We start from the raw sequence: 13,039 nt of genomic DNA, 5'->3' as shown, positions 1-13,039 counted from the left end.
GGAGTGGAGATGGTGGGGGACCAGGTACCCCCCGCTCCCCAGTGGAGACAATGCACACTGTTAGGGCTCGACCTGGGCATGGCAGTGCAACTGAGAGCTAAGCGAGGAGGGGATGAGGTGGGCAGGCAGAGGGGTGCCCGCATGGCCACACCAGGGACCCAGGCCAAGGGCACTCACTCCCTGGATGTGCCCACCCACAGGGCCCAGACTAGGACACACAGGAGCCAGAGGGCTGGAATCTATCTGTCTTTATTGGCTGCAAGGCTGCACAGGCTCAGGCCAGGGCTCAGATCTTGTTGAAAGCAGCAATGTCGACACTCTGCACCTGCAGACAGGGAGGCTGGTGGTCACACGGGGCCTTGCTTCCGAAAGTCCCATGCGCCTGGCCAGGGGTTCACGTGGGACACCCCTGCACCTCCGAGTGCGCCCCCTCACTCACGTGCTCCTCGAACTTGGTGATCTCCTCTTCCAGCTGGTCTGTCCCCACCTTGTCGTCCTCCACCACACACTGGATCTGCAGCTTTCGGATGCCGTAGCCCACAGGCAGCAGCTTGGAGCTCCCCCAGACCAACCCGTCCAGCTGGACAGAGCGCACACAGGCCTCCAGTTGGGCCATATCCGTCTCGTCATCCCACTGAGGTGAGAGGGAAGGGGCACAGGCTGAGTTTACACCTGCCTTGCCCAGTGCTGACCCCTCCAGAACCCCAGGCATGGGGAGGGGAGGGGAAGGTCGGAGGTGAGCCACTCACAGGCTTCACGTCCAGTAGGATGGAGGACTTGGCCACCAGGGCAGGCTTCTTGGCCTTCTTCTCTGCGTACTGCCGCAGCCTCTCCTCACGCAGCCTGGCAGCCTCCTTGTCCTCCTCCTCGTCGCTACCGAATAGGTCAATGTCGTCATCCTCATCGTCCTCCGTGGCGGTGGCCGCCTTCCTGCTGGGTGGCTCCACTTGGCGCATGGGAGACACGTGCTGCCGTGGTGGGGGGAGCAGGTGTGGAGGCTGAGACCCACACAGGCAGGACCCCAGGCCCCTGCCCCTCACTGCTGCCTGGGCCAGCCTGCAGAGGGCCCCCAGCTCCTCAGCACCAGGCCGGGGGTCCCTGGTGGGGGTGGGCCCTCACCTGGGTCTGTGGAGCGGTGGCCCGGTGGGCAGGCGAGCTCTTCTCCAGGGCACTCAGCCGTGCCTCCAGCTTGGAGACAGCTTGCTGCAGATCCTGCACCACTGTGGGGGTACAGGGATGCTGGTCGGACGGCAGGGCCCAGGGCGGGACACCCCCACATCAGGCCCAGGGTGGGACCCCCCACCCCCCACCCCCATCAGCCCAGGGCCTCACCCCCTCGCAGGCTCTGGTTCTCTACTTCCAGGCTGGCAATCCGGGTGACCAGCTCACTGTGGTCTCCACTGGGCCCGCTGGAGGCCCCGGGGCCTGCACTCTGCAAGGCAGGAGTAAAGGCAGGGCTCACACCCTTGCCTGCCCCTCGGGGTCCCCCATTCACAGCTGTGCTAAAGCAGAGCCCCGAGCTCAGCCTGCGGGGGGAGCCCTGTGAGCACCAGGCTGAGGCAGCACCACAGCCGGGTGGGAACCCAGCCCAGGAAGCCGGGGGCTCGGGCTGCCCCGACACGGAGGCAGCGCAGAGCTGAGCCTCAGCTGCCGCTGCCTGTGGGACAGCGGGAGGAGGCCAAGGACTCACAGTTCCAGGAGCAGCCAGACCCAGGGCAGGGGGACCAGGCAGTACAGCCTTGAGCTAGAAACAGGAGGACAGCAGGGGAGGACCCGCCGGGGGCAGAAGGATGAGCACCCGGTGCAGGAGCGGCAGCCTGGCCCTGCCTCCCCGGGCCACACGGCTGCCCGCCTTGGAAAGCTCCGGTCCAGCCTCCAGCCTGCTCTGCTCCTCTCTGAGGGGGATCCGTCGTCTGCCCCAGGCGGCACTGCCCAGGGAGCTCACCCACATGGCGCCACAGCTCGAGCCTGAGCTACACGCCAGGAGCCGGCATGTGGTCACGTGCACCTGCACCCAGTGGAATGGCTCCCAGGACAGGCGCCCAGCCCTTTCAGACAGCTGCTGCCCGCCTCCAGCATCCAGTCACGAGAAAGACCTGGGGCCTTGGGCCTGCCCACCAAGCACCATTTGGAAAAGCACGTGGCTGCTCCGTGCCCTGCACACTCCCAGACCGCTACCGAGGTGAAGGTCTCCAGAGGCTGACCGACGCTGGCTCCCCGTCCCAGGACCAGCGGGTAGTGCTGGGCTGACACCGTGTCTCACAGGCCATCACTCCCACCACACAAAGCACCCAGCAGAGCCGGCCAGTGGTGCTGGGTGACGGGAAGGGGCAGCGACCAGCCCCGGACGCCCCCTCCCTTCATGTCAGCCAGGAACCCACCCCAACCACCCCCAGCTTCCTACTCTGGTCAGTGGGTGGCCGCCCCGCCCCCACGGCTGACCACCCTGGCCACATCTCCGCCTCTGGCTCGCAGCTCAACTCGCGCTGCAATTCCCACTAGGAGGGTCCGCGGGTCCCCTGGCTAGGGGATGTGATCCAGAACCACCTGCTTCTCGGAAGCCCACCCCCCTCCAGGGCTCCACCAGCCTCAGGCTCCCCCACAGCCAGGCCAGGCCTGCCCTCCTGGAGGATCCGCACCCACAAAGCGGATCAAACAGGTCCCGGAGCCTCGAGGTGGCTGCAGCCTCAAACCTTCGCGCTTCTGTGCCTGCCACCCAGCCCCAGCCCCGACAACACTGACGGGCCCCCAGGTCACAGGTTCCAGACAAGGCCCCACCTGCCGCACGGCCACAAGGACACCAGCCGCTCAGCCCATGGCCCCCAGGCCCCGGGCCTAGCCTCCCACCCTGACTCTGCGGAGGAAGCCGAGGGCTCAGGGCGGGGGCCGTTCCACGACCGCAGGGTGCGGGCGGTGCCACCTGAGGTTCTGCGCCCGGAAGCCCGCGTCCCTGCCTGCAGCCTGCCTGGCACCAGCAGCCCCCAGGAACCTCTGGAGCCCCGGTGTGTGCTGAGCCCGTCTGTCCCAACCCAAGCCCAGGGCTGGGCCGGCACCCTTCCCGGGCAGCTGAAGGCCCCACCACAGGGCCTCAGGGTGGGAGACACTGTCAACAGTGGGGTCCTCACAGGGGTAATCAGCTGCAACGGGGTCATGATAGGGGTCCCAACCCAGTGACTGGTGTCCTTGGCAGCGGAGATTTGTTCACAGAAAGAAGATGGAAAGACACAGGAAAAAGACAGCGGCCAACATGCCAAGGCCTCTCCTTCTGAGAACCTCAGAAGGAGCCCACCCCATCCACACCTTCCGCTCCGAGTCTGACCATCCAGGTTGTCAAAACAAGTTTGTGTTGTTTCGGTCACCTGGTGTGTGATGCTTTGTCATTACAGAGCCAGCTCAAAGTCCCCTGACCCTGTGGAAAGGTGACCCCAGGGCAGAGGGTCTGTGGAGCTGGATGGGCAAGCTACCCTAGATTAACCTGCAGGGCCCAGTGTTGTCACAAAGGGCCCCATCAGGGAGAGGCAGGAGAGAGAAAGAAACGAGATGGAAATGGGTGTCATAGTCCCGACACCGCTGGCTGGAAGCCACAGGCCAAGGCATGTGGACAGCTTCTCAAGGCTGAAAAGGCAGGAAGGTGGGTTCTCTCCTGGAGTCTCCAGAAGCACAGCTCTGTGGACACTGAGCCCGAGGCTGGACACTACCCTGCGGCCCTGGGCGGGCGAACAGCAGGGCTGCCATCCCCAAGGGCCGTGCCCCAGTCAGGCCAGGGACAGAGCTGGACGGGGCTGTGCTCCCCTCCTGACCTCAGGTGGGCCGGGAGGCCACGCTGGGCTGCAGGCCCCTCTCTGGGCCTGCAATCAAGATGGTAGCTTCATGCCCTGTGAAGCTCCAACACTTCAGCCACCTGATGCAAAGAGGCCACCTGACTCATTAGAAAGACCCTCACGCTGGGAAAGATTGAAGGCGGGAGGAGAAGGGACGACAGAGGATGAGATGGTTGGATGCCATCACTGACTCAGTGGACATGAGCTCGAGCAAACTCTGGGAGTTGGTGAAGGACAGGGAGGCCTGGCGTGCTGCAGTCCATGGGGTCGCAAAGCGGACACGACTGAGCGCCTGAACGACCATGACGACATGGTGACCCACCCCTCTGGGGACAGCCACACTGACGGGGGCGGAGGAAGGAGGGAGGCGCCAGCACGCAGGCCCGGGGTGACAGGAGCCACCGCCGCGAGGCAGGCAGTGCCAGGTGACCACGGGCTTGGCGAGGCCACGGGAGGGAGGGCGCCCTCTCCTGCAGTGCGGTGGACAGCCCTGCACGCCTCACCCCAAGGTGCCCCGAAGGCCATGCTGGGGGAAATGCCAGACAGGCCGCCTGGCGTGAGGGCAGTACTCACTCCAGCCAGAGACTTCTGGATGTTTTCTCTGGCTCTCGCAATGTCACGGAGGATCACACTGGCGCCATTCTCCTGCAGATGGTGCAGAGAGAACCTGTCTGTTTTTTTCAATTAAAATTAAAAAAGAAAAAAAGCCTCAGCTACCCCAAGGCCAAGTGCAGCAGCCCCTACCTGGCGTGAGGAGCCAGCCATGGGCCCGTTCATCTGCTCGTAGAACTTCCTTTCTGCATCGTCATATTTGAACTTGTCAAACCAGATCTTCTCATGCACGAGGAAGTTTGTGGCCATTTTTCTGTTGAAGAGAAGAGAGAGACTAAGACCCGCCAGGAGGAGAGGCTGCCCGCACCAAGGCCCCAGGACCTGCCCACACACGCACCCTCCCGACGGCCTGGACCCCGAGGGAGTGGGGCAAGCTGTCCAGTCCTGGGTGGCGACGGCTCCAGGTCCCAGAAGAGGGCACCAGAGATTCTCAGCATGGGCTACAATGAGCCTGGGACCCCCCCTAACCCCAAGCCCACTGTATGGACCCCCTTCAGGGCTAAGGCTGGTGGTCTCCAGGCCAGTCCCCAAGATGAGCAACTCTCAAAGCATGGCCAGGGACCTCTGGGGGTCACCAAGGTCGTTCCTTTCCCCACCACATATCTGTTCAAGGCGGGATTGGTCAGACAATACACACCCACACACTGAATGCATAGCAGGTTTAGGAATCCAGCTGTCTCCTATTAAGCCAGACACAAGATTTGCAAAAATACAAAATAAGGCCACCCCACTTCACTGAATATTTGTTACAGAAAAACTATTCCTCACATAAATGTTAGTAATGTGTAACAAGCTTATTATACTGCATTTAACTGCTATGGTGGGAAAACCAATAGAGAAAACAATCGCTCTCTAACACCCCGAGTGTGAGTCTGGCTGCTCCAGGTGTGTCTGTGAGCCGGATCCAGCCACATTCAAGGCTGCAGCCGGCAGCTTTTCCACCACTCGGCAGGGCAGGGGAGCCGCTAGACCTGGGCCACAGCCCAGACGACACAAGCAAAGTCCGCTGCTCAGGGCTGCCCGTCCCTCAGCCAGTGCAACAGAACAGGATCCGATCGAACCAACACTCTTTGCTGCAGATCCCCGGCCACCACTGGACCTCAGTGATGAGAGAGGAGGGACCCTGAGACCCCCCCCACCCCTCCCCCAAGAGGCACCGTGAAGACTGTTTAGTCCCACACCTCACCTCCGACCTTCTGGGGAACATCTGACCACAACAGACCCCACACCAAGGCCAAGACCCTATCAAAGCAGCATGTCTATGCCCTCTGAGGGGGCAGAGGGGCTCCTGCCAGAGTCTGGGGTCCAGGGAGCGCCCCACACGCCCGCTGGCCCTCTCCCTAATGCTGTGCCTCCAGGCTGCCTGCGGTCCACCTGTCTCCGCCCACCTGCCTGAGCCCCGCAGGCTAGCAGACCCCTTCCTCAGACAGGCCCTGGCCCCCAGAGATCAGCTGGCACTGCACAAAATCACTCTGGGGCCAGACCCCCAGATTCACAGGCAGGAGGCAAGCTGGCCTGGTCCAGTGGGTGTCTTTCAGACTCAGGTGGAGCACCAGAGACACCCACCTCATCTCAGGTAGGTTCAGATGAGGGCAGAGGGGAGACGGCAGGAGGGGTGGGGTGCCGGGCCCAGTGGGGATCAGAGACCAGGACCCGCCATCGCACACCCCAGCCCCCACCCGTGACTGTCAGGGGGGACTTTGCAAGCTGCCCGGCCAGAGGGGAAACTCCACACAGGCCACATTTGGGCCCACTCCGACCCCATGGGAGTGATCAGGATGCAGGCCCAGGTGGAGCCCAGAGGCTGCAGTGCCCGGGGCAGAGCCCTATCCCTGGAGAGCTGCTGGGGTAGCCCACTTGGGGGGCCGGCAGTCTTGGGAGGAGCCCTGCCAGGGTGGGAGCAGGGAGGGGCGCATGCTGGCCTGGGAAGCCCAGGCACCCAGCCGGCACGCTTCTCCTACTTGGGTCTCAGGCTGGACACGGACGGGCCTGGCCGGGCACCAGGTCGGTGAGCCAGGGACGCAGCTTCGAGGCGCCAGGCCATGCGCAGGGCCTCAGCCGCGTGGTGGCGGCACTCCGCGCTGTCGTAGGTGGGCTTGCTGAGCCAGGGAGCCTCGGCGTCCTTGTGCAGGAAGTACCAGTAGGGCAGGGCACAGGCGGCCTCCCCGTTGGCCCGTCGCGGCCCAAGCCGCTTGCTTCCCGCGGCGTTGCGGCCCCGCCGGTCTCTGCGGCCCCGCCGGGCACCCTCTGCCTGGCCGGCTCGCTCCTGCAGGCGCACCTTCCCAGGCGGATGGCCGTCAAACAGGGCCTCGTAGAAGCCCCTCTCGGCTGCATCGTAGCGGGGTTTCTCCAGCCACACCTCTCGCACCAGCGCCTGCAGGCTGCCCAGCGGTGGCTGGCCGTTTGCCGGTGGACCAGACTGGTGGAGAAGGCGCAGGTCAAGGGCAGCCGCCCGCTGGCCCGTGTCGGGAGCCCCCTGAGCACCGCTCCCCTCTGCAGCCAGCAGCAGGGCCTGAGACCACTCCACAAATGCCCGCTCAGCCTGGTCGAAGGACGACTTGTTGACCCAGATGCCCCAGGTCACGTGGTGGCAAGCCACCTGGCTCCCGTGGGTGCAGGGGTCCCCGGGGGCCAGGGTGGGACGCTGGGCTGCCTGGGCAGCCACATCGGCCAGCCTCTGGCGGTATGAGCTCTCCGCCTGGTCGAAGAGCGGCTTGTCCAGCCAGACGTGGTCGGCCGAGAGGCCCACAAGGGCCAGGTCCGCCTGGCTGAGCCAGCCCTTCGGGGAGCGCTTCCTCTTTTTCTGCAGTGGCTTCTTTCCGTCGAGGTTCTTCCCAGGCTCGCTCCTGCCGCCACTGTCCGCCTCGTCCTCCTGACCTGGCCCATTCATGGCCAGCGTCTCGGCCAGGAGCTGCTGGGTGGCGGCTCTCGCGGCCTCGTGCTCGTAGAACCTCCGCTCGGCTTCCCCATACTTCTGCTTGTCCTCCCAGACGGTCTCCAGGGCCCAGGCGGCCTTCCCGCTCCTCATCTTGCGTGCAGCGTTAAAAAGTAAGCACAAGAGGGCAGTTGCAACACGGCCCCTCCCAGTCGGCCCTCCCCGCTCAGCCTCCCGAATGGGGTGCCCTGGGTCAGCATGCACAGGGAGCTCGGGAGGCAGTCAACACGCGTGTGCAGGGCCGGGGCGGGGGGGGGCACGTGTGCGTGTGTATCATCTTAACTGCAAAACTTATCTCATCCAACAAGTACCCAGGCTCTCTCCAAGAGGTCCAGAGAACACTTTCCAAACCTCTTTGGTTATAGAAACCTTTCCTGTGAACCCCAAGAATGGCCACCAGGTAAAACACAAGATACACTCAACTAATCTGACTTTGACATTGACAGCAAATGATCTTGAGAATAAGTCTGTCCCATGAAACAGTTGAGACTCCCAGTCTCAACTGGGAAAAGTGACTTTACTGTTCATCTGAAATTTTAACTGGACGTCCTGTGCTTTCACTAGGCCTGGCCAACCCCCGAGGCACCAGGGCTTCTGTTCTAGGGAAATGACTTGGCGGTCTCAAGAGGACGGCCCCTCACAGGACACCCCGCCTGACCTGAGTCTCCCACCCGCATGGCCACACTGCCATCCTAAGCAGGGCCTGTTCCAAGGGGGAACTGGAGGGTCAGGGACAAGGGGCAGCCAGGAGCAGATGGTGAGAGCCCACCCCCATGGAGGCCAAATCTGGGGACACAGCAGGGAATCACTTTCTAAAAGGGAAGGTACCCAGTGGCCCAGGCAGAACCTGATCACCCCGTCTCCAGAGCAGGAGGCAATCAGCCCCACCATGGGTGCACCTCGAGGGGCCACACAGGAACCTGAGTCCTGTCCCCGCACTTTAGCACCTTTTGGTTAAGGGGCTCCATCACCGGAACACTGGGAGGTGACCACGGGGCTCTGCACCTCCCGCATGACCCCTAGACAAGCTTCTGCTACACCCCAATCCTGCTGCTGGCATGGGGTCCCCCGTTCTGCTCTGGGGCATCAGGTTCCACAAAGACTAGACCCCACCCAGGCAGCCCAGAATGCTAAAGCGCCCCCCACTGCCAGAAGCAGCCCCGCCCAGGAAGCCAGCCTGCTCTTGGGATGCACCAGGGGCCCCAAGCCCACACCAGACCGGCCAGTTCTAGAGTGGGGCTGGACTGGCCAAGGTCTCCATGCTCCTCAGACCCTACTCTGAACCCTGTGCTGGAAGCAGAGGCACCAGGCCAACTGGCCCAGGGGCTGGGCAGCTGCCCCCTAGGACGTCCCGTGTCCCCCTGCTGCTGCTGTGAGGTCTGTGGAGCCCTCACCCAGGATGAGGCCCCAGGGGGAGGCAGATTGATGGCACACCCTACCTACCGTTCCCTGCAGGGTCTACAGCCTTTCCTAACACCATCCCCCCAACCAAAACCCGATTCCAATTACCCTGTGATGCACAGCCTAAGTCCCGATCTGCCCAGGACTTCAGAGAGACCCCTGTATTCTGAGGGGCAGGTGCCTCAGGCTTAGAGGGGTCCCTGGCCGTCCCCTCGAGCCTCCTGCTGGGCAGAAGCAGCACTTACCGAGGCTAGGCTGACGGCAGAGGCAGTGATGGGGGGCAGGGCCGGGTGACCAGGGGGCAGGGCCATTGTGACATCACCCACTGTCCCCGTGGGCTGCGGGCCTACCAGGCTAGGCCTGTCTGCCCTCTGCCCACGCCCACAGACCCTCACACAGCAGCCTTGCCCACCAGGCTGAAGCTCTGCCTGAACCTAGCAGCCTAGACACGTGGCTCCTCACGCCAGGCCAGGCTCCGCTAGGAGCCCTCTGAGCCACTGCTCCGGACAAGGGGGCCGTTTCTGAACATGCCTGAGAGCAGGAATGGCCGGGGCGGTGGTGGCACCCTGCCCTCCCACAGGTGGAGGAACGCAGGCTGATCCCTGCTCAGGGGTACCCCCCACTGCCGGGGCTGGGGCTGACTTGGCCCGGGACAGAGCAGAGGCTACCCCCCAGGCCCAGCCTCCACTTCAGATGAGGTCAGGCACCCTGGAGGTGTCAGGATGCAGCAGGCACAGGGGCTGGGCTGTGGTGCCCAGGCGCCTGGGGCAGGAGGGTACTTACTTTCCCTTTGGTCTCCTAGGACAGCATGAAGAGAAAGCAGCAAGGTTAGAGGTGGTCTAACAGGGCGGCCCGAGCAGGCTGGGGGCCTTTGCTAAAGCTGCTTGGTGAGGCGGTGTGGAGGCACGTTTGGTGGAGGAGAAAGACAGCCAGAGCTCACCCCCAAATCCCTGTTCAGTTCAGTCGCTCAGTCGTGTCCGACTCTTTGCGACCTCATGGACTACAGCGCGCCAGGCCTCCCTGTCCATCACCAACTCCCAGAGTTTACCCAAACTCATGTCCATTGAGTCGGTTATGCCATCTAGCCACCTCATCCTCTGTCGTCCCCTTCTCCTCCCGCCTCCAACCCGCCCAAATCCCAGGGGGTGGCCAAGTCCACGCTCGAGGCAGCACTGCTCCATTGTCGCTCAAAATGGGCCGGAGCCCCTGCAGCACCAAGGCCCCAGCTGGGCTCCGCCCTGAGCCCACCTGGGCATGAGCCAGCACCTCCAGCACCCCACTGTCCACGGGGAGCAGGGTGGGGATCGCCCACTCCACAGGGTCCAGGCCTCTGGATCCCTCGGGGCCACTGTTGGGGCAGGGGCAAAAGCCCAGATGGGCAGGGTGCCACTGTCCCCACAGGCCTCTCAGGGACAAAAGGACAGATGGGGCGCCTGGCCCTGAATTCACAAGGGGCAGCATCCCAGGAGCCAAGGACCCGGCCAGCCCTGCCCCCCAGGGTCCTGCCATTCCCCCCCCAGTTCATGCCACGCTGAGGCCAGCACTAGAGCGCCAGCATCAGGTCAGCGGCACACAGGGCGCACCAGGAACCTCAGGGGGCATGCAGCAAGGCTCGGGAGGAGGAGGACTGCGCAGGACAGTCATCCCAGCGAGGCCGACCACACAGTGCAGGCCGGCTGGTGAAGCCGGTGTCGGGACAAGATGCTGGAGGGCGGGGTGCCAGGGTATCTCAGGACAGCCAGACCGCTGGCTCGCCTGCAGGGCCAAGGGCAGGCTGCTGACCACTGAGGCCAGTTGAGACCTCTTGCACAAGAGGGGCCACAAGGGCTGCCAGGCCCCGGGGTGAAGGCAGTGAAGCAGCTCACCCCTGCCTCCCAGCCCAGGCCCGGGGAGTGAGTACACCAGCTCTGCCCAGCGGACCGTCTCCAAAGCGGGGCCCAGGCTGGGGCTCCGCGCAGCTGGGAGGGCGTTCCTGCAGTGACAGAGGGACCGGGCAGCGGCCCTGCCCAGAATACTCTGGCCTCAGGGTCCCGAAGGTGAGGACACCATGGTGGGGGGCCCACAAGTCCCTGGGTGAATGGAGGTTTCCAGGTAACCCAGGGCTCACACGGCCCCATCGCAGCCACACAGAGGGGCTCCCAGGTGATCTACCTGGGGATCAAAGCGCTATGCCCACCTTCCACAGGAAGTGGGAATCGGGGTGAGGTGTGTGCAGACAGGGCCCTCGGCTGGCGTGGCCTGACCGAGAGCTGCCGGACAGAGCGCCCCATGCGTACAGGGTCCAGGAGGGCGGGTGAGGGCAGCTATGCCCCGGGGCAAGTGCAGGGCCATGATGCCCCCTGCCCTTCCCCTAGGGGTGACCGCCACAGCCCCATGTTCCTCCTCAGACGCTTTCCCACCCGACTCCTGGACAGTTCACTCCCACTCAGAAATGCCAACCTGCCTCGCAGGCAGGAAGTGGGGCGCCTGCACCCCAAGACTCAAGCCCTACGCTGTGTCTGCCCATGGCACCCCACCCCAGCCAGCGCCCCGTCCACACTGCAATGCCACAGCCATGGCGCTATTTCTGCCCCGTCTCTGGTGCCCCATCAATCCACCCTGGCCGCCGGGTCCTGCGCCCCTCCCCCGGGGCGGCTCCAGCAGCGTGCACCCAGAACCCGTGACCCCTCACACAACTGGTGGGCTGGAGGAGGGGAGACACGTCCCGGGCCAGTAGGTGAGGGGCTGGGACTCCACGTCTCACTTTGACACCAGTCCTTCACACAAATGTCACAATGTTGTCCACGTTGAAATCACACATATCATCTTAAAACACGGGCACAGGGCCAGAGCTCACGCCAGCACTTCTTGCCTGCAGCCCCCGGAAACCTGACACCAGGGCACAAACACTGGAGATAAGCTGTGCTGAGCCCTGCAGCCTCACCCAGCTCCCCAGGACTGCAAGGGGCTCTGCCAGGGGACCGTGCCACCCACCCAGGCTCCTGTGAAGCCCACAGCGGCCGCGCTCCAAGGTGAGGAGCTGGAGGGAACCCCCGGCCCTGGCCCAGGACTGACCGCCCCGCAGAGCTGGCCCAGAGCACCTGCTCCTTGGAGTCTGTGTGCCACCCCTTCTCAGCGGACACCTGCGTCTGGAGCTGGTGGGGAGGGTGGTCTCGGGAAGGACGCAGTCACCGTGAGCTCAGCCCACTTACCGGCTGAGGCTTCTCAGAGGAGCTGGGAGTGTCAGAACTGCTTCTGAGACAAGACCTGGGGCCTCCTCAGCCCCAGGCCCGCCAGGGTCAACTTGCCCTCCTGACAGACAAGGATCACCCACACAAACGGCTTTCTTGCTCTCCGCGGCACTTTGCTCTGCAAACCTGAAGACGCCTCCATCGGGTCCCCATCCTACTTAGCTCCAGCACAAGCCTCTCCCTTCGTTCCAGCGACACTGCCCAACAGCCCGGACCACCTTATCCAAACCTAGCTCCACCACCACCACTCTCAAGGAAGGCGGTGTTTGAGTCACCCAGCAATCACGTCCTTACTCTTCCCCGCGTCCGTGAACTGTCCAGGTTCTGAGACAGCTTGACAGAGGTTGGGCCCGCGCCTGGACCCCAGGCCCAGAGCCGGCGTGCAGCAGTCAACTGTTCAACAAACGCGTACAAACGGGAAGCTACAGGCCCGGGCCACGGCTGGGCAAACATCCATGTCACCCACCGAGGCGGGGGGCAGAGCGGCCCCGGTATGCCCGCCGCCGCCCTCCCGCCCAGCCGCAGAGGTCCAGCGGGCACATGGCCCGCGCGCCCCGCCCCTCCGCGCGGCCACCAGCCCGCAGTAGGCCCCGCGCCGCGGACTCCGCGGCACTGCAGCCCGGCCCCCGCCTGCGCAGCGCGGGCCGCTCCTCCCCTGGGCCCGGGGGCCTGGCGGCGCGAGCCGCGGTACTCACACGCCAGCCAAGGACGCGGCGACCAACGAGCAGGGTTCGGCGGCGCGCGACGGCAGAGGAAAGGGAGGGCCACGCGGTCCGCGCACGGGAAGTGAAGCGGCGGGCTCTACCACAAGCCGGAGCGCGGGGGACGCGACCCGCGCGCACGCCCTACCGCGCGGCCCGGGCCCTCCGTGAGACGCTCCCCGCGGGAGCGAGGGCAGAAGCCAGTGGGAGACCCCCGCGGAGCTCGATCTTTCCGAGAGGAGCTGGAGCAAACCACTGGACACGGCGCCGGCCCCGGCCGTCCCCCTCCGCCGCAGCTCGGATGGACTCGGCGGGCGGGGGCCAGTGACGCGCGGCGCG

The 13,039-nt window shown here is 64.5% G+C and overlaps 1 protein-coding gene across 5 annotated transcripts; it reads right to left on the bottom strand.

Moving 5' to 3' along the window:
• Positions 1-233: 233 nt before the first annotated feature.
• On the bottom strand, positions 234-13,010 carry EEF1D (eukaryotic translation elongation factor 1 delta). Of its 5 annotated transcripts, XM_043879632.1 has the most exons (11): positions 12,028-12,551; positions 11,961-11,993; positions 9,553-9,567; positions 6,395-7,461; positions 4,566-4,686; positions 4,395-4,466; positions 1,333-1,432; positions 1,120-1,220; positions 750-968; positions 440-634; positions 234-325 (listed from the first exon to the last, which is right to left on the bottom strand). In XM_043879632.1, the coding sequence occupies exons 1-11, from the start codon at positions 12,139-12,141 to the stop codon at positions 287-289; spliced, it is 2,076 nt and encodes a 691-aa protein (XP_043735567.1). In that variant the 5' UTR covers positions 12,142-12,551; the 3' UTR covers positions 234-286. The 5 variants fall into 5 exon arrangements, with proteins under 5 accessions (XP_043735567.1, XP_043735568.1, XP_043735566.1 ...); XM_043879633.1 differs by lacking the exon at positions 4,395-4,466 and having other exon boundaries at positions 12,028-12,592; XM_043879631.1 differs by lacking the exon at positions 9,553-9,567 and having other exon boundaries at positions 750-998; positions 12,028-12,553.
• Positions 13,011-13,039: the final 29 nt, after the last annotated feature.

Source organism: Cervus elaphus, chromosome 21 (assembly GCF_910594005.1).
Source record: "Cervus elaphus chromosome 21, mCerEla1.1, whole genome shotgun sequence".
Taxonomy (NCBI): Eukaryota; Metazoa; Chordata; class Mammalia; order Artiodactyla; family Cervidae; genus Cervus; species Cervus elaphus.
The sequence above is the reverse complement of the archived record's forward strand: the minus strand, read 5'-3'. Positions and strand labels throughout refer to the sequence as shown.

What these genes read in the sequence shown, in the direction of transcription:
- EEF1D (XM_043879631.1), bottom strand. Translation starts at nt 12,141, where the DNA reads ATGGAGGCGTCTTCAGGTTTGCAGAGCAAAGTGCCGCGGAGAGCAAGA. An exon ending in TGGCTGGCTCCTCACGCCAG is followed by an intron (nt 4,467 to 4,565) that starts GTAGGGGCTGCT and finishes CACCATCTGCAG; the next exon opens with GAGAATGGCGCCAGTGTGAT. An exon ending in TCCAGAAGTCTCTGGCTGGA is followed by an intron (nt 1,433 to 4,394) that starts GTGAGTACTGCC and finishes CCTGCCTTGCAG; the next exon opens with AGTGCAGGCCCCGGGGCCTC.